Source organism: Arachis ipaensis, chromosome B2 (genome assembly GCF_059453495.1).
Source record: "Arachis ipaensis isolate K30076 ecotype BB chromosome B2, ASM5945349v1, whole genome shotgun sequence".
NCBI lineage: Eukaryota > Viridiplantae > Streptophyta > Magnoliopsida > Fabales > Fabaceae > Arachis > Arachis ipaensis.
The window spans coordinates 2,657,916-2,682,132 of NC_142437.1; the positions used below are offsets into that span (position 1 = coordinate 2,657,916).

The 24,217-nt window shown below is 34.0% G+C and overlaps 5 protein-coding genes across 6 annotated transcripts; 3 read left to right on the plus strand and 2 right to left on the minus strand.

The window, feature by feature from the left end:
- Positions 1-141: 141 nt before the first annotated feature.
- LOC107621999 (mitogen-activated protein kinase homolog MMK2) lies at positions 142-3,780 on the minus strand. 2 transcript variants are annotated; one of them, XM_016323944.3, is made up of 6 exons: positions 3,426-3,780; positions 2,482-2,611; positions 2,237-2,374; positions 1,321-1,653; positions 835-1,018; positions 142-708 (listed from the first exon to the last, which is right to left on the minus strand). In XM_016323944.3, the coding sequence occupies exons 1-6, from the start codon at positions 3,578-3,580 to the stop codon at positions 533-535; spliced, it is 1,116 nt and encodes a 371-aa protein (XP_016179430.1). In that variant the 5' UTR covers positions 3,581-3,780; the 3' UTR covers positions 142-532. The 2 variants fall into 2 exon arrangements, with proteins under 2 accessions (XP_016179430.1, XP_020970489.1); XM_021114830.2 differs by lacking the exon at positions 3,426-3,780 and adding an exon at positions 2,720-2,808.
- Positions 3,781-5,386: 1,606 nt separating this feature from the next.
- Positions 5,387-7,685, minus strand: LOC107622009 (protein BPS1, chloroplastic). The gene is made up of 2 exons (XM_016323953.3): positions 7,332-7,685; positions 5,387-6,685 (listed from the first exon to the last, which is right to left on the minus strand). Exon 2 carries the CDS (start codon positions 6,671-6,673, stop codon positions 5,612-5,614), a length of 1,062 nt encoding a protein of 353 aa, XP_016179439.1. The 5' UTR covers positions 6,674-6,685; positions 7,332-7,685; the 3' UTR covers positions 5,387-5,611.
- Positions 7,686-8,431: 746 nt separating this feature from the next.
- On the plus strand, positions 8,432-11,503 carry LOC107626571 (bystin-like). The gene is made up of 6 exons (XM_088505532.1): positions 8,432-8,441; positions 8,537-8,760; positions 10,423-10,502; positions 10,728-10,775; positions 11,022-11,180; positions 11,262-11,503. Exons 1-6 carry the CDS (start codon positions 8,432-8,434, stop codon positions 11,362-11,364), a joined length of 624 nt encoding a protein of 207 aa, XP_088361658.1. The 3' UTR covers positions 11,365-11,503.
- A 760-nt stretch (positions 11,504-12,263) lies between these two features.
- LOC107622152 (putative disease resistance RPP13-like protein 1) lies at positions 12,264-17,967 on the plus strand. Its single transcript, XM_088504540.1, has 3 exons — positions 12,264-16,350; positions 16,665-16,810; positions 17,507-17,967. The coding sequence occupies exons 1-2, from the start codon at positions 12,711-12,713 to the stop codon at positions 16,721-16,723; spliced, it is 3,699 nt and encodes a 1,232-aa protein (XP_088360666.1). The 5' UTR covers positions 12,264-12,710; the 3' UTR covers positions 16,724-16,810; positions 17,507-17,967.
- Positions 17,968-21,746: 3,779 nt separating this feature from the next.
- Positions 21,747-23,252, plus strand: LOC148572810 (TATA box-binding protein-associated factor RNA polymerase I subunit B-like). The gene is made up of 3 exons (XM_088505533.1): positions 21,747-21,939; positions 22,538-22,608; positions 22,695-23,252. Exons 1-3 carry the CDS (start codon positions 21,747-21,749, stop codon positions 23,250-23,252), a joined length of 822 nt encoding a protein of 273 aa, XP_088361659.1.
- The last annotated feature ends 965 nt before the right edge of the window (positions 23,253-24,217 follow it).

Below are 24,217 nucleotides of genomic sequence, written 5' to 3' on the forward strand. Positions count from 1 at the left end.
TTATCAAAACTCTCGAATTAACTCGTAAACTCGTAGCTTTACAAGGTTAAGTCCTCACGAAGCATACAAATTTACGAGTTTAGGTAAACTTTTGAGTTTAATTACCTTGCTAACATCAATAAAAACTTTTCTACAGACTTCTTTTCCTTAAGCAACAATATTTATTTTTATTTTCTTTCAAATATTTTGGACAATAACAAAGTAACAAACCCTTACACTTTATGACATACAGTTAGATATTATTATCAGTTTCTGTAACCAAAGCTTAAAGGATCTTGTGTATATTCTCCTCATCTAGCAGTAACAGTTCAGTAAATCAAAGTATGGTCCCTAAGTCTATGCTAAACCTTCTAGTAATCTTGGGCATCTTTTGATCCTTTCCACATAGTATCTCACAATGAATCTTAGTATCTCCAATATGTTTCAAATCATGTAGAGATCTTCAACTTTTCAAGTAGTCTCATATCATAGCTCTTAAAGGAGTCATCAAGTATTTCAGTCACTATGCATATACAACAGTTAATGCAAGCTTTCAGTAAATTGGTGGATCAGGATTGAACTTCAAAGATTCTCTCCAGATGAGTTCCTTGATGTCTTCTTCAGTGAATGACGGTTGCTCAAAGTCGAAACTGAACGGTCTTAGACAAACGGGTTCCTCATTAATATCATGGAGTGGTGCCATGTAAGGATGGCACAAAGCTTCATCAACTGTAAAGTATAAAAAGTAACTAGTAACATCAATAAAAATACAGACAATGAAATCCTGTCATATACAAAAGCCTAAAAATCATTTTGAACATTAATGAATTCACAATTATTTGCATGTTCTTTTACCTGTAATGCGCTTGCTTGGATCAAAGATGAGCATCTTTTCTAGCAAATCAATGGCACCAGCAGAAATGTTGGGAAATTTAGCAGAAAAATTTTGCTTTGGACATTGTGGAAGCTGTTTTACATATCTACGAGCATTATCACTTTGAAGAAATCCGAGGCTGGCATCGTCAGGTGAACCTACCAGCTTTAAGAAAGCAACAGAAACTTTGTCAAAATTGAGCTAATTTTAAATCAACATGAGAAGGTCTGAAAAATGATCAAAAGATTAAGGCAGTGATGCCGTCCGAGTAGATATTGACACATAAATTGACAATCATTTCAAGTTATAGAATCAGAACTCTAAATTACACATGATCCAAAGGTAAAATCTAAAATGAAAAAACAAGAACAAGAAATTCAAACACAAATATAATCAGTCTCAAAAGATTGTGTTAACAATTCAAGAGTTAGCAGTAAAAGGTTTCATTCAAGACATCTAGTTAATACCTCTGTGATCAGTCTCAGCTGATGAACATAATCTCTCCCTGGAAAGAGGGGCTGCCTTGTCATGATTTCACCGAGTATGCAACCAACCGACCATATATCAATGGCTGCTGTATATTCAGAACAGTTAAGAAGCAACTCCGGAGCTCGATACCATCGAGTAACCACATACTCGGTCATAAAATCAGTTTCGGAGGTAGTTCTAGCAAGACCAAAGTCTGCAATCTTAAGGTCACAATTGGCATTCAGTAGCAAGTTACTAGGCTTTAGATCACGGTGCAAAACATTCGCCGAATGTACATATTTGAGCCCTCGTAACAACTGATATAGAAAATACTGCAAACAAAAATTGTATAAATAGCCTTAAATATTAAGTCTAATATGCTATAGAGCTCATACCATAACATATGGGATAGAGCAATTCACTGTAATACTGTAATAGGTGATGTATGACACACAGTACCTATTATATTATATGTCCTCCAAGGATCTCCATAGATTTTCAGAGCACATTTTAAATAATAAATACATGTGGCTATATACACTCACGAATGACAATTACCATATACGCTTGTTTGTTGTTATCATTCAAAAGACAGACTCAAGATAGGAGCCTAATAAGTAATAACTGATGAAAACCAAAGCATAATGTTTCTATAGATTGAAAGTTTCAAGTTTGTAATAACAATGGATTCCTGTACAAGAAAAAAAGACCAATAAACAAGCTATAAGATGGTAAAAAAAATATAAGTAATTCATATTTCATAAGTTAGTAATCAACTAATCAGGCAAGTCAACCGAAGAGTAATAAACTACTCAAGACATTAATTGAAAGAAAAGGTCATTCAATTCAACTAGGAGCACCTGAACTAGGAATTCATTAAAAATTAGATGCCAAATAAACATTTAGAGTGCTGACCCGACAATGATCATCAGTCAATGGTTGATTGGAACGTATTATTTGATGTAGATCTGTGTCCATTAACTCAGAAACAATGTAAACATCATTGAAGTTCTCCTTCTGTGGAGGTCGAATAATATCTTTAATGGACATCACCTTCAATGCAGAAAACAACTGATAAGTGAAGCAGTCTATTTTGCAAATTGAACACCAATGAAGATTTTAAAATCAAAGCCAAGAGGGAAAAAAGCATAACAAATTACATTTTCATGATCCATGTGCCGAAGAAGCTTAATTTCTCTTAAGGTCCTTTTGGCATCTATTCTGTTGTCAAATGCATTGCCAACCTTCTTAATGGCAACTTCCTCACGTGTCTCGGCATTTACAGCAGCACTTCAAGGCAATTAAAAACAAAAATGTTCCTCAAATTGTTTGTAACACTAACTATCCAAACATCAAACTATAAGAAACCATGCACAACATATCAGCATTCAGCAGCACCTATGCATACAAACTCAGAGGTACCAGAGAATGTTCCTCCCTCATTTTCAACTTCCATTCGGGCAGATTCGCAGAAAAGGAAATTCGAAGCCACAAAAAAAATGGATAATATTAGCTATGATTACATCACTTTGATGGCACCAACCATATAACAAGATTATCTAAGAGAAAAATCAAACTGAAAATCAGAAACAGATTTTAGAGTAACAATCATCTCATTTTAACAACCCACATAATGATCTAGTTCAGGATTCTCAGTCAAAAGTCATAACCTGGCACATTCATGGCCACAAAAATGATCATCAGCACACCAAAATAACCAAATTTATTGTCTTCCTTTTTTAAAAATTCAAATCTCTAAAAATCAACAAACAGATATTCTCATTCATGGATTTCATGCCTAACATCAACTTCACTAAACACTAAAATGACAAGAAATCCAGGAAATAAAACAATCAACCACCCACTCACTAACAAATAACAGTTAACTTGCATTCCTAAATCTAAATCAACTAACCTACAAAAGGTTTGATTAGCATTAAAAGCTAAGGTGTTCCAAAATCAGAAGATGCAAGTTAAAAACACACTTCAAATATAAGAACTACCCCTTTCACAAAATAATACAAAAACAGAAGTAAAACAATGAATTGAACTTAAAAAAGAAAGAAAAAAGAGCTCTTTTTTATGGTTTCTTTTGCTTACTCACCAAACAATTCCATAAGCACCTCTTCCAACAGGGCGAATAGGAGGGACATACTTTGTAGAAACCTCAAAGAGGTTGCCATAGATGTTGTACTGAACATAGCGTCCACCATGAGTGGCTACACCTCGTATGCTATGCTCAGCTGAATCAACAGACATCTCTCTATGACTATCACTATGAGATCTTCAAAATTCAGAGACCAAAACCAAAAATGGAGAAATGGGAAGAGACCCAATATAGAAAAGGGGGTTCAGAGCAAGAAAGGAGGTAACTTTGAGGATTTTGGCGACAACAGAGGAAAGAGAAACAAGACTAGTCAAACTTGTCTAAATTATTTTTGGTGAAATAATTATTTTTTCTCAAATCCTAACTCATGTCTTAGTATTTTTTCTAATTATTTTTTTTATCTAGAATTTTTTTATAAAAATATCTTAGACATTATTTTAGTATTTTTTCCATGTCTAAATAATGTCTTAGAATGTGGATATAATACATACATTTTAATATTTTGTCATGTGATTTCTATAAAGGATATTAATGTTATGTACTATATCTTTTAATTATTTTCTATAAATAATTAGTGCTATATATAACTTAAATACTGTAAACAAATTTAATTTTTTGTGAGTAAAATAATGTTATGTACTATATCTTTTAATTTCAAGGAAAATTAGTTTAACTAATCTATATATAAATATTAAAAGATATTATAGAATTTGTTAATAAAATAATTGGAATTTCATTTAACACATATTTTTTAGTTTCATCACAAAAAATTATTGATAATGTCTCCACAATTTGTAATTATTAACATGTATATATATCAACAATGTTGGAGCCTCTTGAAGTGGACACACTTGTCTGAACCCGTGATTCAGTAATCAAACTTTTTTTTTTAAACTGTTTTTTTTTTTAAGACTTGTCTTTCTCATGAACATTGGTTTTATGGTGTGTTGTCTGTGATTTCTTCATTATGGCCTTCAGGTTTGTTTCTTATATTTCTTATCTTATGTGATAAGATCAAAAGGTTAATGAATATCATGTTGCTTCACAAGTTGATACTGTTTGTTTAATTTGTTTATTACTCCTTTTATCTCAAGCAAGCTTTTAATTGAATAAAGAAAAACAGTGTTACTGAAGTTTCATCTGTAAATGCAGCAATAGAATTAGTCCAATAATATGCTTACTTATTGATAAAACATAGAATCTTAAATTTATAAACAATCACTTTTTCTCTTAAAAGATGGAGTGAGACTAAACTTGAGATTGTAACTTGCAAGCATGTAAAAAGGTTACCAAAATTGAAAACTACACAGAATCATTGATAGTTTAGACTTTAGAATGAATGGAGTCAATATAGGCTTGCGGATGAGAGGGTTTCTATGATCTTTCCAAGTGGTCTTGGTCAATTGTTTAGGGTTGATCTTGCGTGCAAGTTGTGCAAATATTCCTCAGGAGATTCTTATTTTATTTTCACTGTAATTTACATTTGATCTAGTTGTGCAGTTATCTTTTCTAATCCCTTATGTTAATTTAATCCAAACCAGATATAACAGCACACCCCATTATTAAAGAGCCAAAATCCAAATTGTGTAAAAGGAGAGGGCATCCATGACACAATAGTTGAAATTGTTACCAGCTTTCAGCTTTTAGTTCCTTCTTACACTCTTAACAGTCTGCTACTCTGCTAAGAAGAGTTCTCTATTTCTGAACTTCTTGAGTCTTCAAAAATGAGATGTAAGAATTTATGAATACATAAAAATAGAGGGTAAAAAAGAAAAAGGATAGAAGCAAGGCAAAGCAATATACTTGTCCTTGCAAAATACCTAATTATAAAAATTAAAATACTACTCAAAAGTAATTAGTAGGAAGTGGTAACTAATATTACATTACATGTTCAATTGTTTATTACATAATACATATCTACAAACACACACATCACAGTGTAACAGACAAGCAGTAGCTTAGGCAAAATAACACTTTCAATATATATTTTAACTGCTTTGATATTACACTGAACAACTCAGGTACACATTTCACCTTAATAATACTACACTGTAATCTAATATAACTTGCGCAATCTTAACCAAACCAAACAAAACCTGATCAAACACTACAATTCTAAAACCACAAAAAAAAAAAAAAAACCCCCCACACTATACATACACCAAAGTTAGTCTGCTGCATGATTAGTGCACTAGCTGATCTACCTTACTCCCATGTACTCTCTCATTTACAATTTTATCTGGCCTCAGATTTGACAACAAAGTGTCACGGCTAGTTAGAACTACTTGGAAGAATCCATCCACCTCCTTAGCAAGAAGATCTAGTCCTTGTGAAAGATTCCCTGATGCATTGCTCAACTTGTGAACGTTATGTTGATATGATTCCATCTTCACTGTATCTACACTACCCTGGATTATAGGGTACAATTCCTTGACGGAGGCATCAATGGCTTCCAACTCATTCAACACAGAAAATCTGCCACTGGAAAATCTAACTCTAATTTCCTCATTTACAAAACTCTGCAAACTTCTGAATGCTGGAGCCCAGGAATACACGTCGGCGACATCCAAGTTCAGCAACTTCTTTGGTGAGGCTGAGAAAGCTGCGGCAAACACGCTGCAAACAAATACTGTCTGCACCTTGACTCCATACATGGCTTGCATCAAGGCCTTACCCTTGGCAGAATTTTTAACCTTGGGCAGATCAAGTGATCCCACAAGATCATCCAAAACGGTAAGACATTTCTCGATTCTGGGGTTCCTAGAATTAGTAAGCTGCCTCCAGCTATCAAGTGAAGAACAAGCACGAATAAAATGCTTTGGAGATGCAGACTCCAAACTATGCAGCGCACACTTAACTGAAAGATTAGACTGGTTCAGACGTGAGATCTCAGAGGTAAATGCATTGCAAATATCAAGCAACTTCACACTTATGTCCAAGTACACATCCTTCCATTTGTCGTCCCAGTCAATCACAGGCAGCTCGAGATCTGCTATAAGGGTTAGTACATCACTATGAGTTTCACGAATCGATGCCATAGCTGATGTCATCCAAGAGAAGCTGAGGATTTCATCCTTGCTTTTGGGTGTGAGCTTTCTCAGCCGCTCAGCCAACTTTGCCTCAAACTCGTGTAATATTGTCAGTTGTTGTGGAGACAGGCGAGATCCTTTAGGTGATATCATCCGAAAAGGATTACCAAAGGGGAAAAAGGATTTGTTAGGGTGTGGATCCTGTGCACGGCTCATTTCTATGGTTTACTGCAACAAAAGAGACAGTAAAATCAAATTTGATGTAACAAGGTATGATAGCATTGAACATACTCACTTGAATTAACAAGTTATACCATATTAAATTGGGGCAAATTCCAAAGTTTCCCATTATTAAAGAGACAGAATAATCCAAACATACAAGGAAAATCACAAATTACTAACCAACAAAGCAGGCTGACTCAGAACAAAGAACCTTAAAAATTAAAATAGATTTTTTTTTTTTAATTTATAAGTAAAAACCCCCAAAAATTTCCATCAAAACTGTTCCTCCTTGAAAACCTTTAAATTTCCCATAACCCAGTTCAGATCCAAACCTAAAAACTACAAAGATCCAGAGAACAACAGCAAAAATCATCAACAGAACTATGAAATTCCCAAAAAATATAATCAAAAACAAAATTTACCAACCACAAAAAAAGTCAAACTACATAAATCTTATCAAATCCTTTCAGATCTAGGAGCAATCAACCAACCAAACTAAAGAAAATCACCAATTATAACATCAATTCAAAAATAAAAAGAAAAATTAACAACCCTAATTCCAGTCATGGTCCCAAAAATGATATCTCCAGTTTTAAAAACAGAAAAATCCCTTTTTAGCATGAAATGAAGAAGCAAAAGCAAAAGACGTTACCTGGAGAGAAAAACTAAAGGGGAGTGAAAGAAGAAAACGGGTTTCGGAGAGATTCGGTTTTAAAGTTGGGAGTTTTTGTTGGTCTCTTTTTTTAGGGTTCAGAGTTTAGACACCGATTCTCGCTTTGTGGTAGATGAAAACGGGGTTGGTCATGATAAAGATACGATGCTGTGCTTGATTTTTTGTCAAGTGGGGACACGTGGAGATATTCCATTGGTCTGTCATGATTTCGCGTAAATTTATTTATATTTTTTTATGTCATTTTTTCAACGCGTTCATTGAGTGTGTTTAGCCAGGTTCTGGGTTGGTGGCTTGGTGCTGTTATGTGGTGTATGATAGCTTATCCTATATCCTAGAAACTTCTTAATATTTATCTCTTTCATTTTAAATCCATGATTATTATTTTGCTCTAGAGTTTAGACCATGATTTTTGCATGCTTTATTTTTCTCATCTTATTAGACTAAGCATATTTGTGTTCAAATAAAACCGAGCTAAATTTGACTCAAATTGACTGGGTCCAAGTGTTGTGTTTTCGGTTGGACCGGACCATGAGCATGATCTATATCCTAACTATCATATTGGGCCATACCAGAGTTTTTGTCCAAATTCATAAAGTATTTTGGGCTTTCTTGAATTTTTGGTATCATTTGATGGGTTAGGCCCATCTCACCTAATTATTATTCTTAGACGGTAGTTCTCGTTAGAATACAAAAAGATTCCGAATCCATAATAAAAAAAAGGATGAAAGATTGATTTTGTTTTGTTTTGCACGAGATAAAATCAGTTTTAAAAATTAAATTTAAATTAATTTATTTGATTTGCTGATACGTTTAAATCGAAAAAAATAAGTTTCCAATATTGTTTATCCTAACTTTATAATAGTTTGTTACGTTAGTTAGATGAGATAAAATCAATTTTAAAATTTAAATTTAAATCAAACATTGTGATCTAATTGAATTTTGAATTGGATTAGATTGGATTTTAATATAATTAAAAATAAATTCTCAAAAATTCTTTACAAAATTAACTAAAAATTGAGTATTCTGGGTTTATTTCTATGGAAATTGAGTGATTAGAGTGGTGAGGAAACAAGACTACAATGGCTTGGGGTAGTATTAAGCTGCATTCACTTATCTTTTTTCTTTGTTTTCTTTTGCTTTGGAGATTTGATTTTTGTTCTTGTTCTTGTTCATGTACTTTACAGAAAATCAACCTCAGAACTGGTCACTAAATGCTGTATATGAAACCACAAGAATTTTATCGTTCACTACAAAGGCACAAAGTTTCTACAAGCTTGTGTTGCTTCCAAGAGTGAGAGATTATATCAGCAAATATCAAGAATTGCATTATCTTTTATTTCAATCACTCGGAAGGGCATCACTCGTACCTCAAGCATTCTTCGATGGAATTGTGTTTCCACTCTGTGAGGTATATATAGAATTTAATTTTCATGCATTGTCAAGTTTTTTTTACACGTGCATCCAATCATATAATTACCTTGTGAATGATAATCCAAGAGAACAGTTGTGATTATAAAACTGTGATTGATCCATATTTGTTCATGTTTATTTATTAGGTTCTATTTTTCAGGTGATTTCAATTAATTCTTAAATGGTGACTACTTTATAAATCGTTAGATAATTCAGTCAAATAAATTCAGCTGAACATGTTAAGGGTGCGTTTAGATTTATGTTGGAGAAGAGGGAAGCGCGTTTGAGTTCCTTGAACGCTTTATCTTTATGTTTGGGAACGTTTTTATCCTCTAAACACAGATGTGATTTATATCTTCAACTCACGTTTACCAAAAATTATAAATTCTAGCTTTTCTATTTAACTTTTTAGGTTGGATTGAAATTTATGTTCTATATACCAGTTTATGTCTTTCATTATTTTTTTATAATATTTTTTTCTAATACTCTCTTATGCATATTATTGTTTTTTTTATAAAACTTCTGTTTTTTTTGTTTTTATGAATTGTTTTACTGTTATTGTTATTTCTTTTTTGTATGGAATATTTTTTTACTTTGTATTATGATTTTATTAATTCTATTAGAGCACTAAAGAATATTGAGAGTACTAAAAAAATATTAAGAATTTATTTAAATATTTAAAATAAAATTATAAAAATTTTAAATTCTTCTGTAATTTTTTTGATCTAAAAGTGATTTTGAATAACATAATCTAAACAATATTTAGTTTACTATAATCTATTTTAAATAAAAATTACCAAATATAAACCACATTAATAATAACTCACTTTTAATCAAAATTAATTTTATACATATCTCTATTTATAAACAGCAATCCAAATACACACTAATTATCTAAGGGTTTAGAATATTATAGATGTTTTCATAAAAATAATCAATTTCTTAAATGACAAGTACATCTTTTATATATATATATAAAATATAGGTGGCTACTCCAATGAAGATTTAATGATTATCATCATGTGAAGATACATCATTTTGACCATTGGATGATAGATTGTAGGGCTTGATTTGATTTGAAGTAAAAGTGTTACTTTTATTTAAAATGTTGCTAAATAAATAAGTTACACTTTTTGAACAAGGATCATCATGAGAAGATGTTTTTGCCATCTTCATGGGAGTAGTTGCCTAAAATATATGTTGATGAAGAAGGAAAAAGAAAACAATAATGGGCCCTTTTTCATTAACGAGCTGCTCCCACAGAAAGTTCTCTATGGTCATGAAAAATGCCGCTTTATATTACGTGCACCACCTGTCTTTCTAGTAATAATAAGTTGAAATTTAAGACCCCAAGCCAAGTTTGATACATCTTTCTTTATAACTGATTCAATTAATGCTTATCTTAATGCCGTATGATTCTTCATCATATATAATTTGATAGATGAATGCTTCAGTAACTACGGCAGAAGTAATAACTATATGGTTTTATCATAGAGATTATTATTTAATTAAAATAAAAAAAGTCAAATATATCTAAAGTAACCAGTACATTGCCGTAGCCCATTATATATATATATATATATATATTAAGAAATTAGAAGGACTAAACAAACAAGCCATTGTTTGTGCTCTAAACAATTTATACTTGTGATATGCACAGTCAGGGACTTGCACCGTCAGAGAAGCTGTATATGTTGGGTCCATTTTAGAGGGGATTTTTATTCCTCCACTTGTTCACAGGTATGTTAGTTGAGGTACTCTTTGAATATAAATATAAAAATTATTATGTATATACTAAAATCAGTTAAAATGTAACTTATATAAATATATATATTGTTTTATTTGTATTTTGTATTACAATATGTATTTTATATTAGTAGCTGATTTTAGTGTATACTTAAAATAGCTGAATAAATGTATTAATGACAATATTAGATTTACTCAAACTTGTCAATTTGTTTACAGCTCTGCGTTATCGAAACTGGCAAGCATGGAACATTCTGGCACTATAAGGTATTTCTTCTTTTTTTTTTTTGTTTATTAAAGTATCATATGTACAAAGCTGAGAAGGTGACAATATATATTATAACGGTAATGCTATAAAAACAAAAAAAACAGCCAGAATTTGTCTTATTTAAAATTCATTAATTATTACAACAATTAATAATTGTCTACTATGAATGTACATACATACTCAAAAGAGGTGGCATAGCTTAAAATACAATTTGTTAAAATGTTATATTTGATGGGAAACTGCAGCTATTTCATAAAGATTTTGTTGGAGAAAGAACCTGATCTGCCTGATCCTAATCCTGATCCCGCTGTTAATGCATTAATGGATCACTTTATGAAATTTCTCACTGAAACTAGACAACTTCCTGTGTTATGGCACCGAACACTTCTTGCATTTGTGCACAGGTAACTGATTCACTCTTTTCTATTCCAAGTTGTAATTATCATTCATTAGTGATGCATTTATTTGATATTTCTTTTTTTCAGGTACAAAAATCAGCTACAGGACCAAGATAAAGATCGTTTAATGGTTCTATTGCAAAAGCATGAATCACAGAGTGCAGGGTCTCTGATGGACTTGTTTCTTTGACTTTCAATTTTTTTTTATCATAACTCATAATTAACTGATATTAATTTCTCGTATTACAGTTTACGCGATATCATTAATGAGTTAAACGATATCTAGCTGCTTCAGACCAACGAATCTTTTGAATCTGGCATACCATAATATGAAGCTAAGATATCTGTACTCAAGTTTATATTTTTTTATGTTTAGATATTGACAGAGTTAAGTTTTAACTTTGACAAAAATAATGTACTTTTTTTCCCTCCTGTTAATGTATTAGTAGTGATTTTGCACCTTTTTTTAACAAAAACTTGTTTTTATTATGGTAAAATCTTATTGAGCTGAATCTTTAACTGGAGATTCTTCACTCACAGTTGCAATATATAAATGTGACAAACAAACAAAAAGATTTAGGTATATTAATTTAAAGTTATAATTTCACCAATTGCAAGCATGGTTTGATCATTCAAGACACTGAATTTGAAGAATGTGATCCTTGTTTTCCATCTTCTTCTCTTAAATCTTCAATGGTTTTAGATCTTCAATAACTTTTGATGGATACTCAATTTTTTCTTCATCCTCCTTCTCTTCTAAAAACAGTGGCAAGTCCGGCTTGTTTCATGATTCACATTTTCATTATCCGTTGTTGCAACAACTCATTGTCCTTGTCGTCATCAAGATACCAAGAACACAGATGAGAAAAAAAAAAGCTGAGATTGCTGTTGTCATGGTAGGAGGCATGCAAGGCAACAAAAATATTATAAATATCACTTCTAAAAAATAATTTTATTCTCATCATTATAATTTTTACTTGTATTATTTCTATTGTGTAACCATACTTTATCACTATCATTATCTCCTCTACTGTTATCATCACCAATACAAATATCATCAACATTAATATTATCTTATTTCATTTCTTGTTCGATGCTATTTTTTCCCTTTAAAAGGTTTTAGTAGTGCAATATAAAAAAATAACCTGGAAGACAGGTACCACGTGAAGATAAAGGCATTTTCTATTGGCTCAACATTTTTTAACCTTATATTGTTACCATGATTCATGTGCAGCTACATGTTCCTAGAGTTTTTATATGTTATTATAATTATTGTTGTTATTAATAATCTCATAACATAATATATATTGACATGATATATTCATACATGCATGTGCTGCAACATGATGTTCCTTGCTTATTTAGCCACTTTTATATAATTAATTAATTTTCACAAAGACTAGTGTCCGTGGACTTCAAAGAAGAATTATTAGATCAAAGCCAGCTTGCAACTCCATAGAGTTCACTGCCTTGACACGATTGTTCTCTTACCTTTGTCTGAAAAGTCATTCACTTTGCTGTTGTTGAGATCATATCATGGCTGGTGCACTTGTTGGGGGAGCTTTGCTCTCTGGCTTCATTAACGTTGTCTTTGACAGGTTCATTACAACGGATGCAGTCAACCTGGTCTTGGGCAAGAAGCTTGGTCCTGACTTGGTTGAAAGGCTGAAGATTTCTCTGCTTGCTGCTGAAGCTCTGGTTGGTGATGCCGAGTACAAGCAATTGGACAACCCTTCTGTGAGGGAGTGGCTTAACAGTCTGAGGGATGCTGTTTATGTGGCTGATGACTTGCTGGACGCTGTCCTCACCAAAGCTGCCACTCGAAAGGAGGTACGTTCTTTCTGGCCTGTTAGCTTCCTCGACCGGGATAGGAAGATTGTAGATAAGATGGAAGGGGTGGTTAGAAGAATAGAATTTCTTGTAAAACAAAAAGATTTGCTTGGTCTTGAAAAGAGTTCCTATAGGAACTTTTCGTCATGGAGAATTCCATCCACATCTCTGGTGGAAGGTAATATCCTTGGCAGGGAAAAGGACCAACAGGAAATCATCAAGATACTAAATGATAACAGAGAGCATCAGTTGTCTGTGATTCCCATTGTGGGCATAGGTGGGGTTGGCAAAACAACTTTAGCACAATGGCTGTACAATAATGACAAGTTGATGGAGGGGTTTCAAGTCAAAAAATGGGTTTGTGTCTCTGAAGACTTTAATATCGTTCAGGTTACAAAGAATATTATAGGTCAAACTGCTGGTAATACAGATGATTTCAATTCACTTCAACTTGAACTGAAGGAAAAGTTGTCGGAAAAGAAGTTCTTTATTGTGTTAGACGATGTTTGGAGTGATGATGGTGATGTTTGGAAGAAATTTAGAACCCCCTTTCAATATGGGGTAAAGGGAAGTACAATTCTTGTAACAACTCGTGTCAAAGAGGTTGCCTCTGTAGTCCAAACTTGTCCCCCTTACATTCTCAGTGAGTTGTCTGAGGATTGTTGTTGGTCAGTGTTCGCAAACAATGTTTGTTTTCCAGAATCAAATGGGAATTCAAAACTAGAAGAAATCGGTAGAAAGATAGTCAAGAAGTGTAAGGGGTTGCCATTAGCTGCAGAGACACTTGGAAGCTTGTTGCGAACAAAACATGATGTTAAGGAATGGGAAGCTGTATTAGTAAGTGATATTTGGGAATTTTCTGTGAAAAACAGTAAAATTATTCCAGCATTATTAATCAGTTACTTTCATCTTCCGGCACATTTAAAACGTTGTTTTGTTTATTGTTCATTGTATCCCAAAGATCATCGTTTTTGTAAAGATGAACTAATTTTGCTATGGATGGCCGAAGATCTTTTAAGGCCACCAAATAGAGGAGAGAGTTTATTAGAAGTTGGTAGCAAATGTTTTGATGAACTAGCTTCTAGGTTGTTTTTCAAAAGACATGATCAGTATGTTTCTGAGAGCTTTGGGATGCATGATCTTTTACATGATTTAGCATTGTTCCTTGCTGGAGACTTCTATGGTAGATTTGAAGAGCTTGGTGATGCAGTGAATGTGTATACTCGAACTCGTCATTTGTCTTATGAAAGTTCGAATCTAGTCTCAAAAAATTTTAATTCCATCAGTAAAGTTGAATCTTTGAGGACATTTTTGTCAATTGATGAATTTTCAGAGTCAGATAACATTGATGATGTAACATGTACTCCAATATTGAAGCTCAAATATTTGAGAGTTTTGTCACTTCCATGGTTCAAAGGACTTAATGTATTGCCTGAATCAATAGGTGAATTAACCTATTTGCGTTACTTGGATCTCTCTAGGACATGTATCAGGACACTGCCAGAATCATTGTGTGACTTGTACAATCTACAAACATTGAAGCTGGAATGTTGTTCTAGTTTGACTATGTTACCCAATGGCATGCATAAACTTGTGAATTTGCAACATCTCAATATTTTGGATACTCATTTGGAAGAAATGCCTAGAGGAATGAGCAAATTGCAACACCTGCACATATTAAGCAACTTTATCGTGGGCAAGCATAAAGATAATGGAATCCAGGAATTAGAGCTATTAAATCTTCATGGATCCTTTGAGATTCAAAAATTGGAGAATGTCCTTGATGTGAAAGAAGCAAGGAGTGCAAGGATAATAGATAAGAAGCACATTGACCACTTACTGTTGGAATGGTCTTCAGGTGATTATATGGTTTCAAGCACACAAACTGAAAGAGATATACTCGATAGCTTGCAACCGCACCATTGCTTGGAAGTGTTGCAAATCAAGGGATACAAGGGTACAATATTTCCAGATTGGATGGGGCATTGTTCTTACCAAAACATGACTCATGTATCTCTGGAGTCTTGCAAGAATTGTTGCATGTTGCCTTCACTTGGACAGCTGCCATCTCTTAAGTCCCTCTGCATTCAAGATTTTCATCAGCTGAGGAGTATTGGCATGGAGTTTTACAAGAATGAAGGAGATCATCATTCTTCGCATATTGCACCGTTTCCCTCATTGGAGTTTTTGGAGTTCAATAACATGCCATGTTGGGAGGTGTGGCACTTACCTGACTCGGAAACTTTTCCTCGACTGATGGAGCTTCAAATAAGAGATTGTCCGGTGTTAAAGGGAGATATGCTTGGCCGGGTATTCTTGAGAATCATTTCTTCTTTGTGGGATGTTTCAAAAGTTTGCAAACTAGATATACGTACAGATTATGGAGGAGAGTCTGAGATGTCACTTAGGGAGGATATGGTATCAATTCAGGGATGTGAATCTATGCTGGAGTTTGTACTTCAGGCACTCTTCCGGGACAATTGTGTACTCAAATCTTTGCAAACTCTGACAATATGGAGATGCAGAAAGCTGAAATTCCCCCAGCAACAGCAGAAATACAGTTTAGTAGAGCTTTACATAGAACAAAGCTGTGATTCACTGACCTCATTGTCATTGGATGACTTCCCCAATCTTAAGACTCTCACTATATCAGAGTGCAAGAATCTGAAATCAGTTTCATTGTCAGAGCCATCACATGCTGCTCTTCAACGTCTCACCATCTTTAAATGCAGCAAATTTGTGTCATTCACAGGGAAAGGACTGGCTGCACCTAACTTGACTCATCTTGAAGTCAGCTTCTGCACCAAGTTGGAGGCATTGCCACGTGACATGAATACTCTTCTCCCAAGCTTACAGTCTCTCGAGATAGAGGGCTGCTGGGAATTTTGTAGGTTGCCAAAGGTTGGTTTGCTGCCTAACCTGAAACAGCTTGTTATTGGGAAACAATGGAGGGGTCTATGGTCGATGCGCAAATTGGACACCCTCACTCATCTTATCATTTATGGTTTTGGCAGTGAGAATGTGAAGTCATTCCCTGAGGCCGGTTCACTGCCTCACCTTCCCTCTCTTACCACTTTGAAGATCAGTGGGTTTAGTAATTTGGAGACATTAGAGTGCAACCAACTTCTCTGCCTCACCTCTCTCCAACAATTACACATTCAATGGTGTAATAAGCTGAAGAATATGGCAGGAGAAAAGCTTCCTTCCTCTCTCTTGCTACTTCAAATTGACTCCTGTCGTTTGCTGGGAGAACACTGCAAGAACAAGCATCAACAAATTTGGCCCAAAATTTCCCACATCCCTTCCATTCAAGTTGGTACCCAAGAAGTGTTTCTAAGGAGAACTGGTAGGTCATTCTCTAATCTTCATGTTTCTCATGCAACTACAATTAAATCCATACATGCATAACTTTCGTTTTTCTTAAAAGAAAGTGTTGTATTATTTTCTTTCATTTATGATTCCCTTGTTTGTAGTTATACTTAAGAAATATCCTTTGTTAATCTGAGAAGAACTCATTGCTATTTATGATACTTAAAATTCATATTTTTTTCATAAAAACACATTTAAAGAGGAAGATAAGAAAGACCATGAAATAATAATTTCTTTAAATGTATTAAACAAATGGATGAATCAAATTTACTGTTTTGACCGTCTTTACAGATCCCTCCTCGCTCAGAGGTAAAAGGATGCGGATGGCTAGGATTTCACCATATGTGTAGGGATTAATAATCCTGAGTTTGTTCGAGGCAGTAAACTGGAGTTGTATGTTAGGAATCAGAAGAGGTGGTTTCTATTTTTAGCTGCAGGTTCGTATGATTACTCCATTATACTTTAGAATTTACTTTGCTGTTTTATTTGGAAAAAAGGAAAAAGTTATGAAAGCTTGAATTTGAGAAGGAATTAGTTATATGCACTTCATGACAAAATGGCCTTTGCACTGTTTGATGTTTATGCTGAACTAAGTTGTATATAGCAACTTAAATTTGCTTCTTTAACTGTTTCTGAAATCTGTGTAATGTACTTTTTGTTACAATACCATTGAACATTGACTGTTAACAATTTTATATTTTTATAAAATTTATATATTTATATTCGAATTGGTTAGTTTTCAACAGTTGTGGGGCTGGCTGCACCCAGTTCCAAGTTTCTATGAAGTTAATGAACAAACTTCAACATTGGGTCTGATGTTTCTGCTTTGTGTGGCCACAAATTCTGAGATACAAGAGCCTTGCCACCTTGGACAGTAGACTTTGCCACTATAATTAACAGCAAAGTGATATAATTTGGTTAATAATGACAAAGATAAAACAAGATTATTGTTTATAGAATTAGTTTTTTCTTTGTTTATGTCAGCTTCAATTTTCACTGAAATATTGTTATTTCTTTGTCAAGTTTCCTCAAACTGATTTTGTCTTTGAAGATGAGATGATACAAAGGAAGATTGGTTGTGCTGTACTTCCAATTATTAAATTTTTTCATATTCTTTTGTATTTATCAAACAGGTTCTTTACAACAACAGTCTACTAACCTAACTATAGGGATTTACTTGAGTGGACACAAGCAGTTGAGCAAATAGAAGAAAACTTGAGAGGAGGTGCTATTTTCACCTCAGCAGATTTTTTCATCAGCAACTTGTTTTCATCAAGTGAATGATCGGATGGTAAAATCTAGTGATATTGAACTGAAATTTTAACTGGAGATTCTTCACTCACAGTTCTTCAATTTGGAGGTGTGGTTTGCAGTCTGAGCTCTGTGGTAGAACTGCCAGAAAAGTTTCATTAATTTAATCTTTTGGTTGACCATTTTCTTCTGTAGAATATGTGGTCAGTGCTTGTAAGTTCTGAGACTTGTTTATTTTGTTCCTTTGATTCGGATAATAATGAAGCTTTTTACCTTCTCTTGAGTTCTTAACTCTCACATTGAGATAATAATGAAGCTTGTATATGCCACTTTCTTTGGAAAATTTTCTTGGTTTTTATCTCACAATAGAGAGTTTTGTGATCTGTATTTCTCTGAGAAGAAGATAATATTTACATCCAGCAATCCAATAAAAGAATCATCATGAGCGCCTAGTGCAGTAATTTCCTAAAGTTCTATACATGATTAAATTTGGTTGTGCAACATTTGAGAGCTTCCTCAACTTTCAATTCTGTATCAACTATCAGAAATAAAAATACAAAAATCATTAGTCCCAAAGCATCACATATTTAAAACTGTAATGAGTTATTTTTTAAAGCAACCTTATAGATGAGCTAGCTATCATCACGTGAAGGCGTGAAAGCCAATGTCTATTGCCAACAGATTTTAACCTTATATTATTACTACCATAATACCATGACTGATTTGCAGATTCATGCTCCTGACTTTTATATAATCAAAAATGCTGTAGACATTGGCTGATGTTGCTGAGAAAAAAAAGCTGAGATTGCTATTGTCATGGTAGGCATGCAAGGCAACAACAAAACAACGTCAATTGAATCAAACGACATCATTGAACTCTATCATATATCATGTCTAGAGAGAGGTCGTTTACATGTAGATCTCGTTTGATCACCTAATGAATGGTCTTCTTAGGTTTTCCTCTGCCTTTCACTTTTTGTCCATCTTCCATCTCATCCATCTTCCTGACTGGGTGCTCTTTTGGTCTTTTTCTCACATATTCAAACCACCTGAGACACAATTCTACCATCTTTTCCATAATATGTGCTACTCCAACTCTCTCTCTCTTATATCTTCATTTCTTATTCTATCCAATCGCATATGACCCCTCATCAATCTCAACATCTTCATTTCTGCCACACTTAGCTTATGTTCGTGCTTCCCTTTGACCGCCCAACACTCTGTACTATAAAGCATAGCCGGTCTGATAGCAGTGCGATAGAATTTACCTTTAAGTTTTAAATGTACTTTTTTGTCACATATAAAACTAGATGCACTCTGCCATTTTGACCAACCTGCTCAATTTTTCCATTATCCTGTATGATGCACCCAAGATACTTAAAACTCTTAATTTTTTGTAGGATGTTTTCTCCAATCTCCACCTCTATATTAGGGTTTTTTCTTCGCAGGCCGAACTTATATTCCATATATTCCGTCCTGCTACAGCTTATGCGCAGACCATACACTTCTAAAACTTTTCTTTATAAATCCAACTTTTTATTTAGGTCTTCCCTTGACTCTCCCATAAGGACGATATCATCCGCAAAAAAGATGTACCATGACACAAGCTCTTGGATATGTTATGTGAGTTCTTCCAAGACTAATGTGAAAATATATGGACTTAAGGATGATCCCTAATGTAATTCTATACCAATAGAAAATTTCTCTATCACACCACTTTGAGTTTTTACACTAGTTGTAACCCAATCATACATGTTTTTAATTGCTCGAATATATGCCATCCTTACTCTCTTCTTTTCTAAAACCTTCCATAAGACATTCCTTAGCATCCTATCGTACGCCTATGTTATACTTGCGTTATATAGCCGGTCCGAAGTCCGGATAAAGGAGGAGGGTTGTGTTAGGTCTTCGACAACCAAAATAAAAACTTAGTCGAATTTTCAGTACATGCAAGGCAACAAAACACAAATTAAATTAGGCACCTTATTGTGAATGGAATAGGCCGTGCCCTATTCTTTTCATAGAAGAAAATAATTTCATACAAAGAAACTTGGAATTTAGGGACGCTTTTATATAGTTGTCTTTATGTAAAATTAATAAAAAAAATTACTGAATAATTTAATATATTTGACTAAATTATCATAGATTCATTTTTACTATAAAGAGGGAAGGGAAAAAACAATCATCATTTAAGATTTAAAAACAATTAAAAAAAATTGTATTGATTTTTAAACAACACATGCATGTATAAAGTTTGTACAAAATGAGTAATATGACTCTTTATTTTAAGTTTATTTTTGGTGACATCTTTTTTTTTTTTTAAGTGGAGAATGAATTTAGTCAATTTACCATTTTTAAATATGATAACATTTTTTATTATTAAAAATGAGATTAGAGTTTAAATATCATTGAAAATTCAGAAACTTCAATATCTTATTTTTTTAATAAATAATTTCTACGTTTATGATTTTAATATAACTACGGATACTTCGTTGAGTTGTCGTGTTCGTGTGTCGGACATATTTTGAACACGATATTTGCTAACACTTATCTGACACGCATGTTTGCTATGTTCAAAATGTGTCTTAATAAAAAATAAAAAATAAAAAATTTTTCACCGGACACATTTGAACACACCTAAATACTAAATAGTATCATGTGTCAGCGTATCCAATCTTATTCTTAACATATATTCTTGAAATAAATTTAGATATAATATATATTATTATTTATTAAAACAAAACATATTTTAAATATTTGATATAATTAAAATAAAACATTAAAAATAAATAAAAAAATTAATTTATATTTTAATATTAATAAAATATCAAAATAATATTATAATTTATCTAAAAAATACTATATATATATATATATATATATATATATATATATATATATGTCCCATGCCTTATAAGATTTTTAAAATTTGGGTGTGGGTGTGTCCGTGCATCCAAGCTCCGACTGTTCAGCTCTCACAGCGCCGCGAGCTCGAACCAAGGTTCACGCTCTTGTGCGCGCCGTCACCTCCCTGCCAGGCTGCCACAGGTCGTTGCCGTCGTCCTTCGGAGTTGCTGCCGCCGGCCACCAGCTCACCAGCTCCCTGCCACCGCAGCTCGTCAGCATGCATCTTTTTTTTGTTTCTTTCGGTAAATAACCTTGATTTGAATTCTAAATCCCCATTATTGCTATTATTGTTGTGGTAGAATTGTTGTTTTGTTAAAGGTATGGTATTTGTGTTGATGTTGTGTTGTGTTGCTTAGATTTGATAGCGTAAGGGTGGGGGGTGTTAGAGATGATGTCTTTGTTGCGTTTGATCCTCTGATTTTGGCTGTTGCTGTGTTCTTGCCAATTGCCATTGGTTGCTGTGTTGTTTTTTGCAATTTGTTAATTTGTTAACTTGTTAACCATTTAATTGCTGTTGTGTTAGATGTTATTAATTCTTTTGCTATGTTGCTATTGACTTATTGCTCATTGCTGCTCTCTAGTTGTTCTTGCTGGAGATTTTTTTGTGGTTCGTTTTTAGAATTAGCTTTAACTTCAAGTATAAATTTTTTTTTTCCAGGTATGGACAATAGTATTAATCCATGACTTCTTAGTCTGAACTCTTCACCCACTTTGGTGCCTGCGCTTCACAGTCACAGCTGGTGTTCACTTCACTTCTCCTGATGTTATGGCTGATATTGATGCCCACACGTTGACCTGCCACGCCTGTGGCAACGTCGGCCTTGTTGATGGCGACGACGGCTTTTTCTATTGCAACCGCTGTGGTTCCCCTCTGAGGATGTGGTCGATACTGCCGTCGATGACAATGATCTCTTCAACAGCGGCGGTGCTTCCGCCGGCATATACCTCACCAGTCAGCAGCTCCACAAGCCCTCCACAGTCGCAATCAAAGCAGAGCCAATCTCCCAGTATGACTCACAGTCGGTCCTTCTCTGCAACCTCAGCTTGGAGGACGATGACGACCAAACCCCTCCTCGGAACAATGCCAGCAAGGTGAAGAGAAAGGAGGAGAATTATGCTCCACTTTTCGGCAATATTCACTCTGCTCCAGAGGATTTTGCTGATGTGGCTGGCACTAATGTTCCGAGCTTTGAGGATTAGCAGAATGAAGTTAGGATGAGGTACGTGTTAGGGTTGCAGATTATGGTTCAGCTTCAGTGCGAGGCGTTGTTTAAGGAGTTCAAGGTTACTCCTTTGATTTGTGGGTTGATGTCGCCCATTTGGTTGCGGTTTGTGTTCGGAACTGGTGTCTTCAATGATGATTGGGCTGATAAAGTTATCCATGACTCAGAAATGCAGCACGAAGAAGGTCCTAACACTATCAACCTTAGCTTCTATTTTGCATGTTTACCCCCTTTTTGTTGAATTGCATCAAATTTTTTATTTCTTCACATTCAATTTTGAATTCCACAATTTGATAAAATGAATTAGTCACAAATTTAAGAAGTTTAAGGTAGCAGTACTTGTGCACCATAGGTGGTTGGCTGTTTGCCATTTTAATGTCTCCTGATTTTGCGTATATGTTCACGAAGTTACAAACTCCGCAGGGTCTTTTGCTGTGTGGTCTAGTTCTGAATGTGCTAATCCATTTCTATATACAGGCTCAAGATTGAACATGATTTCTATTTTCTGTGTTGATTTTTCATTATCGTTATCTTAACAATAGGACAGAAGGATTGGCTTGATGATGTTATACACTTAGTGTTTAGGATAGCTTCTCATTTCCAGTGCACAGAAGATACTTTTCCTTCTCTTTATTTTCCAGGTGTCATCTGTGTCTTGTAATTCACCAAATTTTTATTTCTATTTCTCCCTTGGTTTCAGAAGTTCTTTCTCTTTATTTTCCAGGTGTCATTTGTGTCTTGTAATTCACCAAATTTTTATTTCTATTTCTCCCTTGGTTTCAGAAGAACCTGAAGATCATAAGACACGGGCTAAATACAGAGAGGAACCCCATAATTTATATGGCCAGCGTGCCGTGATGATATGGTTCAGGGCCTTAAAGAAAAGAATTCCACCATCCTGTACTCTTGCTGTTTCTTTTCTGGCATGTCATGTTGCAAGGGAATAAAACCTGTTCTGCCATCTGACTTAATCAAGGGGACACTGGAAGGGAAGATTCCATATATTTCTGCATTTGTTGAAATTGAAAGGTGTCTTGGACGCCCATCAAGTGCATGTCCTATTAGTTCAGGTGTGATGTTAATGCCTCAACGAGTTCTTATGGTACTGAAGCTAGAAACATTTGCTGCATCAATTGCGCAGTTCATAGGCTTGGAGTTGCCTCCTGTGAATTTCTTTGGAATAGTACATCGCTATCTTCAGAGATTATCTCTTCCTTCTGAAAAGATTCTTCCTCATGTATGCCGCATATATGAATGGGCCATGCCTCTAGATTTGTGGTTATCCTTATCAGAAAAACATTTTAAGCCACCTATTCATGTTTGTGTGATGTCAGTTTTGATTGTAGCAATAAGAATGTTGTATAACATAAACCATTCAGGAGAGTGGGAGAAAAGTTTGTCCAACAAAGGTAATACCAAAGACAATGGTGAGAAGGGTACTGCTTTTTCCCCATGTGATAGACCTAATTCTGGTGAAGAAGGTTCCGAGACAAATTGAAACAACAGGAACATGAATTAGACACTTCAGGACTTCTCCAACACCTTCAAACAATATATAGTGATCTTGCCAATACCCAAGGTGCTTTTTATTTACTTACATCATTCCTTTTTTTGATCCAATGTTGCATGAGCTTATATTCTAGTTGGCAACAGTTCAAAGAAAAAGAGTAGCTAACACCCAATATTTATTGACAGAGTATTCAAAAGACCTGGCATCATATCTCAAACACTGTAGGGATGTTGTCTTTGCTAGGTCAGAGGCATCATATGGGAATTACGAGGAAGAAAAGATGATAGAATACTTGTGGAACTCTTACAAGAATGAAAAGGTAATTCAAGGCTTGGTTGAGTTATATACTGTTGGCACACAAGATTTAGAATATCGAATTCATGACCAAAAAACCAAAAGATAAAAGATTAATTTTGTTTTGTTTTGCATGAGATAAAATCAATTTTAAAAATTAAATTTAAATTAATTTATTTGATTTGTTGAAAATATGTTTAAATCAGAAAAAATCAGCTTCCAATTTTGTTGCAATAAATATTGTTTATGCTAACTTTATAATAGTTTGTTACGTGAGTTAGATGAGATAAAATCAGTTTTAAAATTTAAATTTAAATTAAATATTGTGATCTGATTGAATTTTGAATTGGATTAGATTGGATTTTAACATGATTAAAAATAAACTCTCGAAAATTCTTTACAAAATTAACTAGAAATTGAGTATTCTGGGTTTATTTCTGTAGAAATTGAGTGATTAAAGTGGTGAGGAAGCAAGACTACAATGGCTTAGGGTAAATATTAAGCTGCATCCACTTGTCCTTTTTCTTTGTTTTCTCTTGTTTTGGAAATTTGATTTTTGTTCTTGTTCTTGTTCATGTACTTTACGAAAAATCAACCTCAGAATTGGTCACTAAATGCTGTGTATGAAACCACATGGATTTTATCGTCCACTACAAAGG

Coding starts and splice junctions, on each gene's coding strand:
- LOC107621999 (XM_016323944.3), bottom strand. CDS start 3,580: ATGTCTGTTGATTCAGCTGAGCATAGCATACGAGGTGTAGCCACTCAT. Junction 2,375..2,481: donor GGCACATGGATCATGAAAAT/GTAATTTGTTAT, acceptor TCTGCATTGAAG/GTGATGTCCATTAAAGATAT. Junction 1,654..2,236: donor TGACTGATGATCATTGTCGG/GTCAGCACTCTA, acceptor TTTTGTTTGCAG/TATTTTCTATATCAGTTGTT.
- LOC107622009 (XM_016323953.3), bottom strand. CDS start 6,673: ATGAGCCGTGCACAGGATCCACACCCTAACAAATCCTTTTTCCCCTTT.
- LOC107626571 (XM_088505532.1), top strand. Junction 8,761..10,422: donor TTGTGTTTCCACTCTGTGAG/GTATATATAGAA, acceptor TGATATGCACAG/TCAGGGACTTGCACCGTCAG. Junction 11,181..11,261: donor CTTCTTGCATTTGTGCACAG/GTAACTGATTCA, acceptor TCTTTTTTTCAG/GTACAAAAATCAGCTACAGG.
- LOC107622152 (XM_088504540.1), top strand. CDS start 12,711: ATGGCTGGTGCACTTGTTGGGGGAGCTTTGCTCTCTGGCTTCATTAAC. Junction 16,351..16,664: donor AGTGTTTCTAAGGAGAACTG/GTAGGTCATTCT, acceptor CCGTCTTTACAG/ATCCCTCCTCGCTCAGAGGT.
- LOC148572810 (XM_088505533.1), top strand. CDS start 21,747: ATGAGGTACGTGTTAGGGTTGCAGATTATGGTTCAGCTTCAGTGCGAG. Junction 21,940..22,537: donor AGAAATGCAGCACGAAGAAG/GTCCTAACACTA, acceptor CCTTGGTTTCAG/AAGAACCTGAAGATCATAAG. Junction 22,609..22,694: donor ATTTATATGGCCAGCGTGCC/GTGATGATATGG, acceptor TCATGTTGCAAG/GGAATAAAACCTGTTCTGCC.